Source organism: Triturus cristatus, chromosome 1_2 (genome assembly GCF_964204655.1).
Source record: "Triturus cristatus chromosome 1_2, aTriCri1.1, whole genome shotgun sequence".
Classification (NCBI taxonomy): Eukaryota; Metazoa; Chordata; class Amphibia; order Caudata; family Salamandridae; genus Triturus; species Triturus cristatus.
Window position 1 is genome coordinate 519,280,299 of NC_140580.1, and position 12,476 is coordinate 519,292,774.

At 49.9% G+C, this 12,476-nt stretch overlaps 1 protein-coding gene across 5 annotated transcripts in view; it reads left to right on the forward strand.

Annotated features, from left to right (window-relative positions):
- The window catches only part of LOC146867551 (MLV-related proviral Env polyprotein-like), a 169,926-nt gene that overhangs the window by 134,175 nt on the left and 23,275 nt on the right, over positions 1-12,476 (forward strand). Inside the window, exon 3 of one of the 5 annotated variants that reach the window (XR_014961786.1) lies at positions 11,449-11,557. The exons of 2 other annotated variants lie outside the window; for them this stretch is intronic. Coding sequence is in view for 2 of the 3 variants with exons in the window: in XM_085606269.1 (XP_085462395.1) it covers positions 11,449-11,495 (47 nt within the window). In the remaining variant the exon portion in view is untranslated. Of the gene's footprint in view, positions 1-11,448; positions 11,851-12,476 lie in introns of those variants that run through there. 2 more of the 5 variants (XM_085606269.1, XM_085606267.1) reach the window with 2 other exon arrangements.

Sequence of the window (12,476 nt, forward strand, 5' to 3'; positions counted from 1 at the left end):
ACAGTGTTCCGACGATACAAAACACCTCTTACATTTAATTGACAAATCCGAACACTTTAGAGACAAGCGTATGATATTCTCTGTCGATGCTGAGAAAGCGCTCGACAGAGTCCATTGTCCGTACCTTAAGGCAACCCTACTTCATTTCGGCCTGCCACAGCGTTTCATCGACTGGGTGTTTGCCAGCTACACTAACACATCCGCATCGGTAAGGGTGAACGGCCTCACCTCCAACACCTTCCCCATCCAACAGGGAACAAGACAAGGGTGTCCGCTGTCACCACTCGTGTTCGCCCTGTACATGGAGCCCATGGCTCAGCGGGTACGGGATGACCCCTTAATTTCAGGAGTGAAGTTCGGGGGTGAAGAACACAAAATCAGCCTTTATGCCAATGATGTGGTGGCCATCCTGGAGAAACCTAAGGAATACCTTCTAGTCTTACTGGCGGAGCTCAACCGTTTTGTCCAATTGTCTGGCTTTAAGGTTAATGTGCAAAAATCCCAAGCTCTTAACTCATCCCTCAGCCTAGACACCCTGGGAGTGCTTCAACGGTCCCACCCAATCCATTGGGCCCAAGATACAATTCCCTATTTGGGAAATGAATTCCCTGAACTAGGTGATGCTGCTGAGGCAGGTGAGAGATTGCCTTCGTAAGTGGAGGCCCCACTCACTGTCATGGTTGGGCCGTATAGCGGCAATAAAAATGACTATACTTCCGAAGATAATATATTTATTTCAGACACTCCCACTAGTGCCCACCCCCGGGCATGCTGCACTCACTCCAGAGGGGAAAAGAACGTTTTATATGGCGAGATCAGCGGCCCAGACTGCGTAGAGAGTTAAGCTACAGGGACCCTATGGAGGGAGGCCTGGGAGACCCTGTAGTGACCAGGGGCAGTGGAGCACTAGGACCCTGCACCCAAAGGTCGGGAGGGACAGGAACTGGACACCACTTCCTGTCAGGGAGTGGGGAGGGCATTTCCTGGACAGCGAGGGCACGAGTAAGGATGTGCAAGCAAACACAGCAGAAAGACACACAAAGAATAAAGAAGTCGTAATAACCAACTTACCTGTCTCTGCGTGGTCTGTAGACATGACATCTGGCAACGACAGGTGAGATCCAGATTTAATACCAGAAGAGCGTGCCCCGCCTGCGACGACGAAGAGGAGCCAGGAGCCCACCCTGGTCCGCTGATCACGACGAGGCAGAATTGGGACATCGGGTCGGGAGAGCCCACCGGACTACAAAAGACGAAATCAGGAGCCTACCCTGGTCCGTCGGGCCCCAAAGAAAGAAGACACGAAATCGGGAGCCTACCCCGATCGCGAACCAAGCAGAGCCAGGAGCCCACCCTGATCTGTCCATGAGTGTCCGCAGCGACATCGTGAGCCCACCCCACTCAGAGAGGTGAGGAAAAAAGAAAAGGCACCCGACCTGGAAGACAGCTGACCGCCGACTGAAGGAGGGCCGGAGCTTCCGGCGTGTAAGATTTGAGTAAAATCTCGCAAGAGCTCGGCAGCCATCTTAGAGTCAGGCGGGACAGCGAATGAAATACTGGAAAAGACCCAGCGGCCATTTTAAAGTCAGGCAACAGCTAAAATACATGGGGAAAAGGTGAAAATAAAGAGAAATTGCAACACAAGAGGAACAGAATAAAAGAAAAGAAGACGAATACATATAAAAAGGAGGGAAGAACAACAAAATGGCTGACGTAAGTGACAAGAACAGTGCGCAAGCACTATTTCGCAGACCACTACCATTCAGCTTATCAGAACCGCAAACAGGCATCAGGTGGGAGAGATTAGGCAATTCGAAAGATACATGCGTGCCACCAATATCGCCGAAACAAAGCATGTGGATCTATTTCTGACATTCTTCGGGGATGAAGTGGAAGACCTGCTAATAACATTTCCCGCAGAGGAAAGAGACACATACAAGGGACTGATAAAGTGCCTCACTGACAAATTTGACCCGCAAAGAAACATAGACTTCGAAAGGTATACGTTCAATCCCGCATGTCAACGGGCAGAGGAATCGCTCGACGACTTTGCAACGAGGCTACAAAAACTGGTCACGTATTGCGAGTTTGACAAGTTCGGCAACGAACAAGCAATCAGACTGCGCATCATTGAAGACTGTCAGTCAGTGGAGTTCCGCGCACGAATTCTGAAAGAGCCGACCTCGCTAGTGAAAATACTGACCATGGCCCGAGCGGAAGCCAGAGCAACAACACATGCCAGATAGATAGAACTAGGAAAAGAAAGGAGAGCGGAGCAAGCGAACCGTCTAACTGGAAATGGGAAAAAGAGAGACGCCGCACCACCATTGCCAAGAAGTAAGCATGAAAACACATGCTATCGGTGCGGACTGGAGTTTCCACATGTCGGCGCGTGCCCAGCAATGGGTCACAAATGCAGGAAATGCAACAGAGAAAACCATTTTGCAAGCGCCTGCATGAGTGGTTAATTTAAAAGTGAGCGAGGAAGACCGACAAGACCAAGAACGGTACCAAGCAGACACGCAAGGCACATGGAAACAATAAATCGCAGTTCCTCAGCTGAATCGGAGGAAGCAGCCGCGCCAGAAGTGGTGGAACGACTGTACCTGATGTCAGATGCCCCAGTGGAAGATCGAATGCCAGAGCACATCAATGTCGTAGGGAAACATCAGATCAAGAAAACAGAGACAGTGGACATTAAAGTAGGAAGCCACAATACATGTTTCGTATTAGATAGTGGGGCCACATGCAACATCATGTGCATGTCGGAGGATGAAAGGATGCAAACGAAGCCCCCACTATCGCCGTCCACTGTTGATGTATTCACATGGGGCTTGAGGAAGCCAGTATTAAATATGGGGAAGTTTACAGAGACATTGACTTACAAAGAAAGGTCAAGCATCGAGGAAATACATGTGCTACGAGGAGACCGTCCAACAACCTGTCTGCTAAGCAACATCACAGTGCAAGTGATGGGCTTACTAGCAATGACATACAGCATGTCAGAAAGACGGAACATCCTGCAAGACTACCCGGCCATACTGCAAGGGCTAGGTAAAGTAAAAGAGAGACAAATAACGCCGCACATCAATGAAGCGATAAAATCTGTGGCTCAACATCACCGACGAGTGCCCATACATTTGCAACCACAGGTGGAGGAAGAAATACAAAGCCTGCTGACCCAGGACATCATAGAGCCCGCAGTCGGGCCGACCTCTTTGGTGTCGCAAACAGTAGCTGTACCAAAAAAGAACACCTTGAAGAGTCGCATATGTGTGGACATGAGAGTCCCAAACACCGCAATTGAGAGGGAAAGGCACCCTGGACCTCACCTGAACAACATGATCAGCTGTCTCACGGGCGCATGCCAATTTTCGAAACTAGACCTGTGCAAAGGATATCATCAGTTGGAGCTTAACCCACAATCAAGGTACATCACCACGTTCTCAGCGCACATGGGTCTGTTTAGATACAAACGACTCAGTTTTGGCATATCATCGGCAGCGGAGATATTTCATGAAATAATACGGCAAGTAATAAGGCCAGTCAAAAACAGCTTGAACTACAGTGACGACATCCTGGTATTCGGTCGTTCAGACGACGAACATGACAAGGCTTTGCACGAGGTCTGCAGGCAGCGGGAACACGCAGGACTAACACTAAACGAAGACAAGTGCGAACTGGGAAGGGATGAACTGGTATTTTTAAGTCACATCTTCTCAAAGAATGGAAGGAGGCCAGACCCCAGCAAAGTGAAAACACTGGAAAAGACAAGTGCCCCATTGTAACGGACCATCAGGCCCTAGTGACAATCTACGGAAATCCAAATGCAAAGATACCGCCCCGCATTGAGCGATGGGGCATAAGACTAATGGACTATGACTTCAAGATCGTGCACAAGCCAGGGAAGGAACACAACCCAGCTGATTACATGTCACGGCACGCCTTACCGCAGGCCAAAGATGGTGCATCCATGGCAGAGGAATACCTCAAATTTGTGCTAAAACAACACACACCTGCTCCAATAACGCTGGCACAGCTAGTGCAGGAAACAGCAAAGGACACAACTATGCAAGCGGTCAAAATGACGACACGGCATCAACGATGGAGACATGTCAACAACAACAGCATCTTGGGAGAAGGTGTTGACAAGGAGGAAATGCTGGCGTTCAAAAAGATACATGAAGAACTGTCAGAGACTGAAAAAGGAATCCTAATGACGGGAACGCAGATAGTCATGCCAAATGCACTACGTCAGCAGACTGTAAGTTTGGCACATGAATCCCAAAGAGGAATGGTAGCAACAAAAAAGATGCTGCGGGAGAAAGTATGGTTCTCTGGTCTAGATAGGCTGGTGGAGAACACCATCATGAATTGTCACACCTGCCAAATAACAGGACAACCGGCAAAGCCCGAACAGCTACAGATGTCGGAGCTTCTAGAGGCAGTGTGGACAACGCTGGCAGAAGATTTCTATGGACCACTAGAAACAGGAAACTACTTGCTCGTGGTCATTGACGAATACTCCAGGTTCCCCATAGTTCACCGTGTCTCGTCAATGTCAGCGACCGCGACTTTGCCAATCCTGGATGACATATTTGCAGCCTGGGGTTCCCCACAGACCTTAAAGACAGACAATGGTCCGCCCTTCACAGAAGATGAATTTCGCAAGTTCATGGGTTACTTAGGCATTCACCACAGGTGAATAACGCCTCTGTGGTCACAAGCGAATGGCATGGTGGAGAGGTTCATGGGGAACATAAAGAAGGCCGTCCAAAGAGCAAAGCTAGCGCAGATCTCCATTGGACAAGCGCTCTGTCAAATACTGAGAGACTATCGAAACACCCCCATAGCTCCACAGGACAATATCCAGCTGAACTAGTGCTGAGAAGGACAAGTAGAACGAGACAATCACAACTAGAAGCAAAAGCGCCACTTGAGCACAGCAGCATTGCTGTAAGAGACCAGGAGGCGAAAGAAAAGATGAAGACATATGCAGACGCTAGGAGACATGCCACTCCGTCGCACCTTAAGCAAGGGGACTCAGTGGTGGTGCGTCAGCGGCAAGGGAGAAAATTGTACAGTCCATTTTCCAGTGATCCGCTAACAATAACGAGCGTCAAAGGATCAATGATCACAGCTGCTTCCGGAAACTACCGGGTCACCAGGAATAAGTCTCACTTCAGAGGGTTAGGGAGCATGGATGAAGACAGAGAGGACACTGAAGCAGAAAGAGGTGACACATATGAAAGAGAAGAGGTTATGGACGAAAGCAGTAGAGGAACACTCGAAGGGGAGAGACAAGAAGAAGGATCACTGAAGAGAACGGAAGGGACAGGTCCAAAAATAGTGAGCAAAAGGCCAACAAGACTGATTGAAGAAATGTCATGATGGGACGAGGAAAGTGATGATTATCTATCTCTCGCTCTCTCTCTCTCTCTCTCTCTCTCTCTCTCTCGCGCGCGCGCTCTCCATCATTTTCTTTCGACAAAAGGGGGAGATGTAGTGACCAGGGTCAGGGGAGCATTAGGACCCTGCACCCAAAGGTCGGGAGGGACAGGAACCGGACACTACTTCCTGTCAGGGAGTGGGGAGGGCATTTCCTGGACAGCGAGGGCACGAGTAAGGACGTGCAGGCAAGCGCAGCAGAAAGACACACAAAGAATAAAGAAGTCGTAATAACCAACTTACCTGTCTCTGCGTGGTCTGTAGACACGACAGTTCCCAACCTGCAAGCCTACTGGTGGGTGGTACAGCTGAGACCACTGGTAAAGTGGTCCCGTTGGGAGTTCGTGAAGCACTGATTGTTTATGGATAGATCCCTAGCCAGGCAGCCCCTGTGGGACGTCCCCCTCTTTACCATAGCAGCTAGACCCTGGAACCTGTGGCTTTCTAAGGTGACACACTCCACACTGCTGGTCTGGGATATGGTGGCGGGCCCCCAGGAATCACGACCTTCCCATCCCCTATTACTCTGATAGTTAACAACCCGGACTTCCCACCAGGGCTATACTCGTCAGAGTTCTCTTGCTGGACCAGGGAAGGCCTACGCTCAATAGGGCACCTCTTCGATATGACAGGCCCTTTGTCCTTCCCTGACCTTCGTAGGGAACACAAACTTCCACAGACGGAAAGCTACCGCTATTTGCAGGTCCGCAATTGGGTGACACATCCAGAGGTGCGAATGGGCATAGAGAGACACCTCACACCTTTCGAGAAGTGGCTACTCACGAGGCTCACAGATGCTCGCCTAACGTCGTATCTGTATAAGCTCATTAAGCCCGACTCCGGCAATGGGAAATCCCCCAGCCAGCTGCAATGGGAAGGGGAACTGGGGAGATCACTGTCGCAGATAGAATGGTCAGATATATATTACAGAGCCCGGCATACAGCGCACAATGCATCTAATATAGGAACGGCCATGAAAATAGCCACCTATTGGTACCTAACCCCCCCCCCCCCCGACTTCACAGAGGTAACCCGTCACGCAGTCCTCTATGTTGGAGGGCATGGGGCTCGCTGGGCATGTTGACCCATTTGCTGTGGGAATGTTCCCAACTGACGGATTACTGGCAGGAAATTGTAGACGACATAGATTCTCACTTTGACACTCACATCCCTCGATTCCCTGGCTTCATTCTTCTGGGTCTCCCCAACCCGATTACCTTCCCACTCAGGGCACAAAGAGGATGGCACTAGCACTGGGGGCGGCCCTGCAAAACATCCTCTCTCATGGGGTACTACAACCCTTCCGACCCGACTAGGATGGCTTTATAGATTGTGGGGTATACTTGGGATGGAGAAAATTTTGTTATCACTGGCAAACCCAGGCGCTTCCCTACATGATTTGTGGAAACCTTTCCTAAAGCTGTTGACTTCGGAGTTTGTAGAACTTACCTGCCCGAAATATTTCAGACTACTACGACTGGCGGATCCACCTCAAAAGGCGGAGTCAGACAACCATGCTTAACACAAAGCTTACACCACTGGGGGTACTCAAGCAAGGAAGAGATTGTATCTACGTTGTACTTACAAGCGCTTTTGACAGGAGAGGTGGTGGGAGTGGGATGGGGGTTCTTTTCACGTTGCTTAGTTACTTGTCTTCCTAAGGTAACAGTCCACTCTGGGACTAAGTTTCAATCAATATGGCACATGTTCCCTTTTGTATGTTGTTTTTTTTTTTTTTTTTTTTTTTTTTTTTTAAAAACCTTTATTGACATTTCAAGCAATAACAAGTATGGGCCTACAACCCCCCGGGGCCGGCCGCTAAGCAATCAGAGCAATAAGGATCAAATGTGAACACAGGCGGCACCTCGGAGAGCAGAATGTTCATGCTAATATAGTCCGGCCAATGAGCAGCGCAGGTAGGACACCAGGAGAAAAAGGTTTTTCATTTTATAATGGAACAAGACAATAGGATCAGGTGCCAAACAATTTCCCAACAGCGATAAGAGGCAGGCAGAATAATAGACGTAAGCAATAAACAGCAATCTATTGGATCAATGGCGCCGACACAGGAAATTCAGGATGGGGAAGAATATTATAAACAGTTACGCCTGCAGGCCCCCGCCCTAACGCCCAGGAACACCCCGGAAACTGTGGCACACATGAAAAGGCAACGATTCACAACAAAGGAGGTGTACCACGCTGATCCCAGAAAAGAAAAAACAAGAAGAAGCAGAGAGGAAAAAGGAGGCCATGGAAAAAGAGATGAAAGACTAAAGAATCCCCTCCCCCAACCCCCCACCCTGCACCTCTGCAAATGAGTACGGCCCCCCCCCCCCCCAGCAGTGTGCCTGTCGCCCTGGAACTAGACCCGAAATATAGAAGAAACAGGGAAAAAGGAGTAAGAAAAGAACCCCCCCAGACTGGGGGGTAGAGAAAGTATAATAAACTGGAGGAGGGCCTTCAAAACATACCCCCGGCTTCTCCCTCCCGCACGGTGAGGTCTCCCCACAGCAAACAATAGGCAGCACCAAATCGACCATATCAAAAAGGGGATGGGGAGCATTATGCACCTAGTATGCTAATAACTATGTCATGAGAGTACGCAACCCCTGAGTCAGCCCGTCTACTAGATGACCACCCCCGAAGGATCAGCCTTATCCTTGACCACTCTTTGCAATTCTGCCCACGCCTACCCCTCGACCCAGCGCCATGTCCGATGTTCCAAGGTAAAGGAGTGTCCAAAAACGACCGGGAAGCGACGCACACAGGTGGGGTGGAAGTCTCTGAATACCAACACAGTCCGCATCATGGAGGGACGTCTTTCCCAGTGCTGCCCCAGGATCTGCACTGCACACAAGGTCCAGGAAGGCGGAATCAGCCAAAGCAGACAACTGTTGCTGGAAATGTCCCTGGGTCGCCGGAGGCCGTGCACGGGACGAGGCCACCACCTTCCACTCAGGTCCAATACCTCCGGAACGGGTCAAACCCTCAGCTAGTCGATCACACGGTAGCATACTGTCCGGAGTGTCCAGCTGTGCACTAATCGCAGGGGTGGCCGCGACATTGTCCTCCTGTGTGCAGTGTGGGAAGTCCCTGTGTACCTGTGGACAGGCAGGCCGCCACTGTCCCAACGCTGATGCCACACCATCGAGCTTACTCCCCAATACCCCGATGCCCCGAGCCAAGGAGAAATGAAGGGCACCAAGGGCCTCAAGGAGGTCGCCGTACCCCAGCACAGCTCTCTGCGATCGCTCCGCCATACTCCCAAAAGTCACACACTCCCAATCCAGCCGCGACCCAGTGGACAGGATGGTAGGCTGCATCGCAACAAGATGGCCGCCGGGGAAACCCGACCCGTATTGGGGCCGGGACCCAGGGACAAGCGCCTCGAGGTCCACGTCGCTGGAGACAGGGTTCCGGGGGCAGGCAAAAGTTTTCCCCATTGCGTGGTCACGGACAACAGTCGTCCCCACCACGGACCAGCTCCCGCGAAAATCCGGGAGCAGCCCGCAAGGATCAGGGCGAGCCACGGGCTGGGTCCGGGCAGCTCACAGTCAAAGGCAGGGGCAAGCACCGGAGAATCTGAGAATTGCACCCCCGGGCATGCCCTCAGTCCGCTACGCTTAGCAGTGGGAGCGACCACGGCGAAATGCAGGCCGAGGTTAGCACCGCTCCGGTGGACCGACTCCACCCAGTCACCACAGGCCGCTGTTGTTGAACTGCCACCCGGCCAAGGCGTCCACTCGAGGTCCCGGCTCCAGGGCTGCACGGGCCGCAAAGTTCAAATGCACATTTCTCCGGCGGTACCGCAGCCAGAAACCTCGGAGTCTCACGTTCGGTTGCCACTCTCATTCATAAACTCGATCGCATAGCGCAGACTAAGGATCTCGTGCAGGATATCCGTGCGGGATGCGGAGGTTCACGGAGCCGGGAGTCTACGCTGCCGTCCCGGTCGCCATCTTGGCTCCTCCCCGTATGTTGTTTTATTGAATTGGAAATCAATAAAAGAAATTTAAACCAAAAAAAAGTAGAATCAGATGACCAGTCGGCTGATTTCATAATGTCTTGAATACTGGAGCCTAAAATAAAGGATTTTGAGTCCATAGCACCTTGGACAAAATGAGCCCCAAAGACTTGAGTATCCATACCAGCTTCTGTCATCACAGACTTTAACCACCTGACAATAGTGGTAGAATACACCGGCTCAAAAAGGTTTTTGTAAAGCAAACAACATTTAGCCAGAGGCATCATTTCTTAATACACGAGTACATTCTTCATAAGCTTTCAAGCATTTTACAACACGTAGGGCCATATGTATCAAGGTATTTTGAGCTTGCAAACACTGCGAATCGCACAAAAACAGCGTTTACGATCGCAAAATACCCATTTCCAATGCATGAGTGACAATCGCAATGCAACATTGGTAGTCGCAAAATTGCGATTACCTAAATTGCGAGGCACACAAATTGGCAAAAAAATAATTGCGAAGTCGCAAAATGAGTCATGCAAATTTCGATAATCGCAAAAAGCGATATCTCAAATTGCGAATTCGCAATCCAATCTATGAAACCATTGCAAATAGCGAATCTTCGAAAATCGCTATTTTGCACATGAATTTTGCCACCAACTAAAGCAGGTGGTAACCAGGTGCAACCTATTTAAACAGGCCCAGAATGCCTTAGGGCATTTCCACAATGGCAGCCCTGTATGTGATAGCCAGGAGGATGCGGATACAAGCAGCATCATAAAGAAGGAGACGACAGGACCGGATCTTCAGAGTGCGCATCACTCTGTTCCAGCAGACTCAGGAAGAGATACATGAGAAGTACAGGCTGGACGCAGCAACCATACTGGACTTGATTGCTGAGCTAAAACCAATGCTAGAACACCCAACCCGCAAGACCCAAACTATCCCACCATATGTGCAGGTCCTGTGTTCACTGCACTTACGGGTATCTGGGAGCTTCCAGGGGGGAATATATAACTTTTCTTTTGCATGCGTTTACTTCGCATGCCGTTACTACGCGGTCGTTAGTACGACCGCGTTGTTACTTAGCATACCTTTACTTCGCAATTCGGAACTACGAATTGCAGTAAGGGGGTGCTGGTTGTTGGAATAGTATAATTTACTATTCCAACTCCAGTCTATGCGAACACTAGGGAAGGTGTTGGATTTTAAATCCAACACCTTCCCCCCTTACTGCAATTCGTAGTTCCGAATTGCGAAGTAAAGGTATGCTAACTAACAACGCGGTCGTACTAACGACCGCGTAGTAACGGCATGCGAAGTAACGCATGCTAAGTAAACGTCGCTTCCCTCCAGGGGGTGATAGCGACTGCAGGAGGGGTCTCCCAGAGGTCCCTGTCGCGCTTCTTCCATGCATTTTTGGATGCAATGGTACAGAGGCTACATCATCACATCACATTCCCCACCACACAACAAGCATTGCAGCAAATCACACTGGACTTCTACCAGATTGCGCAATTACCCCATACCATTGGTTGCATAGATGGTACCCATGTAGCCCTCTCACCCCCCTCAAACAATGAGTACGTATTCAGAAACCGGAAATCATACCATTCCCTAAACATACAGGTCATCTGCAACGCAAAACATATCATAACTGATATCGTGGCTAATTACCCTGGCAGTACACACAATTCCTTCCTTTTTAGGCACTGTGCCATTTTAACCTACATGGTCACAGTGTGGCGTGACAGCATGGAAGTGGCATTGGACAAGCGGTTGACCGCCTTGCTATAACTGGCCAGACGGGTGTAGAGACGTTGTTTCTACCTGCATCTGCATGCCTGGTCTCTCTTCATGGTGGCACAGAGTTCTTTTATAGCTCCCGTCATTTCCCTGATGCTGTCCGCACAGGCCTTATGTCCCTCATCTATTTTGAAATTCAGCTCTCTGATGCCCTCCTTCATGTCACTCAGGTTATGGTTTACAGACACCAGCTGCTTGTGTATTGACCTAATGCTTCTTGTTTGCAGTAACTGTACCTTCACCATGGTGCCTTCCAAGCCGGAAAACACCGTAGGATCCTCTGCAGCGTCTGCACTGGTGTGTGCCCTTGGCCTGCGTCTCCTGCATGTTTCTTCTGTACGGTGCACAGGGGGCTGGTTGTGGACCTGTTGTGCACGCTGTTCCTGCTCTGGCTGGGCCTCATCCCCTATGGACTCTGGTTCTCCCTCCAACAATGGGAGTGGAGGCACAATCTGACGGTGTGTCCGTGGGACAGGTGTTGGCAGTGTTGTCTGCTCTGTGTCGTCTTGCCCTGCCTGGTCCTCTGTGCTGCTTCCTCGGCTTCAGTATTGTCAGCCTGTGTTTCTAGTTCAACTGTAAATGAAAAGGCACTTTTTTTTTTCTGTTCAGCTTCACATTGTTCACTGAATAAAGCTTTCTGAATTTTGGTTAGCTAAGTACTGTAGAATTGTGTCCTGTACTAATTTGTTTCAACTGATTCTACATTGCTGTTTCTCATGTATTATGTGTGTGACTACATATCCCATGATGCATTGCTGGTTTTGCTGTAAAATGTGGTGTGGAGTTGCATTTTTACTTTGTATTTGGGGCAGTCCTGAGTGTGTAATTAAGTTGGTAATGTGTCAGGGCTGATTTAGCATGCATCTTACCTTGTCTGTTGTTGGGAGTGTCGGAGCTGTCGATGTCAGCCACACCACTGATACTTTCAGGCTGTAGGGTAGACTCCACCAAATCCTCAAGGGGCGTGGATTCTGTGTCAGTAAATGTTCCCCCGCCAGTCTTCTTCGCCTCTGCAAGCCTGGTTGCCACCTTGTCCTTGGACCTAGAGCACATGTCATACCTGCGCTTGCGTAGGTCAGGGATGGAGCGCTGGGTTACACCGATGGCATTCACCTTTGCCTGTATGTCCAGCTATATTTTTCTTTTCTGTGAATCTGGTACATGAAGGTATTTTTTTTCCCAAACAGCAACTCATGGCTATGGACCATCTCTTCATTCAGTACCTCCTGCTCCCTCTCACTGAATTTGTGGTGCT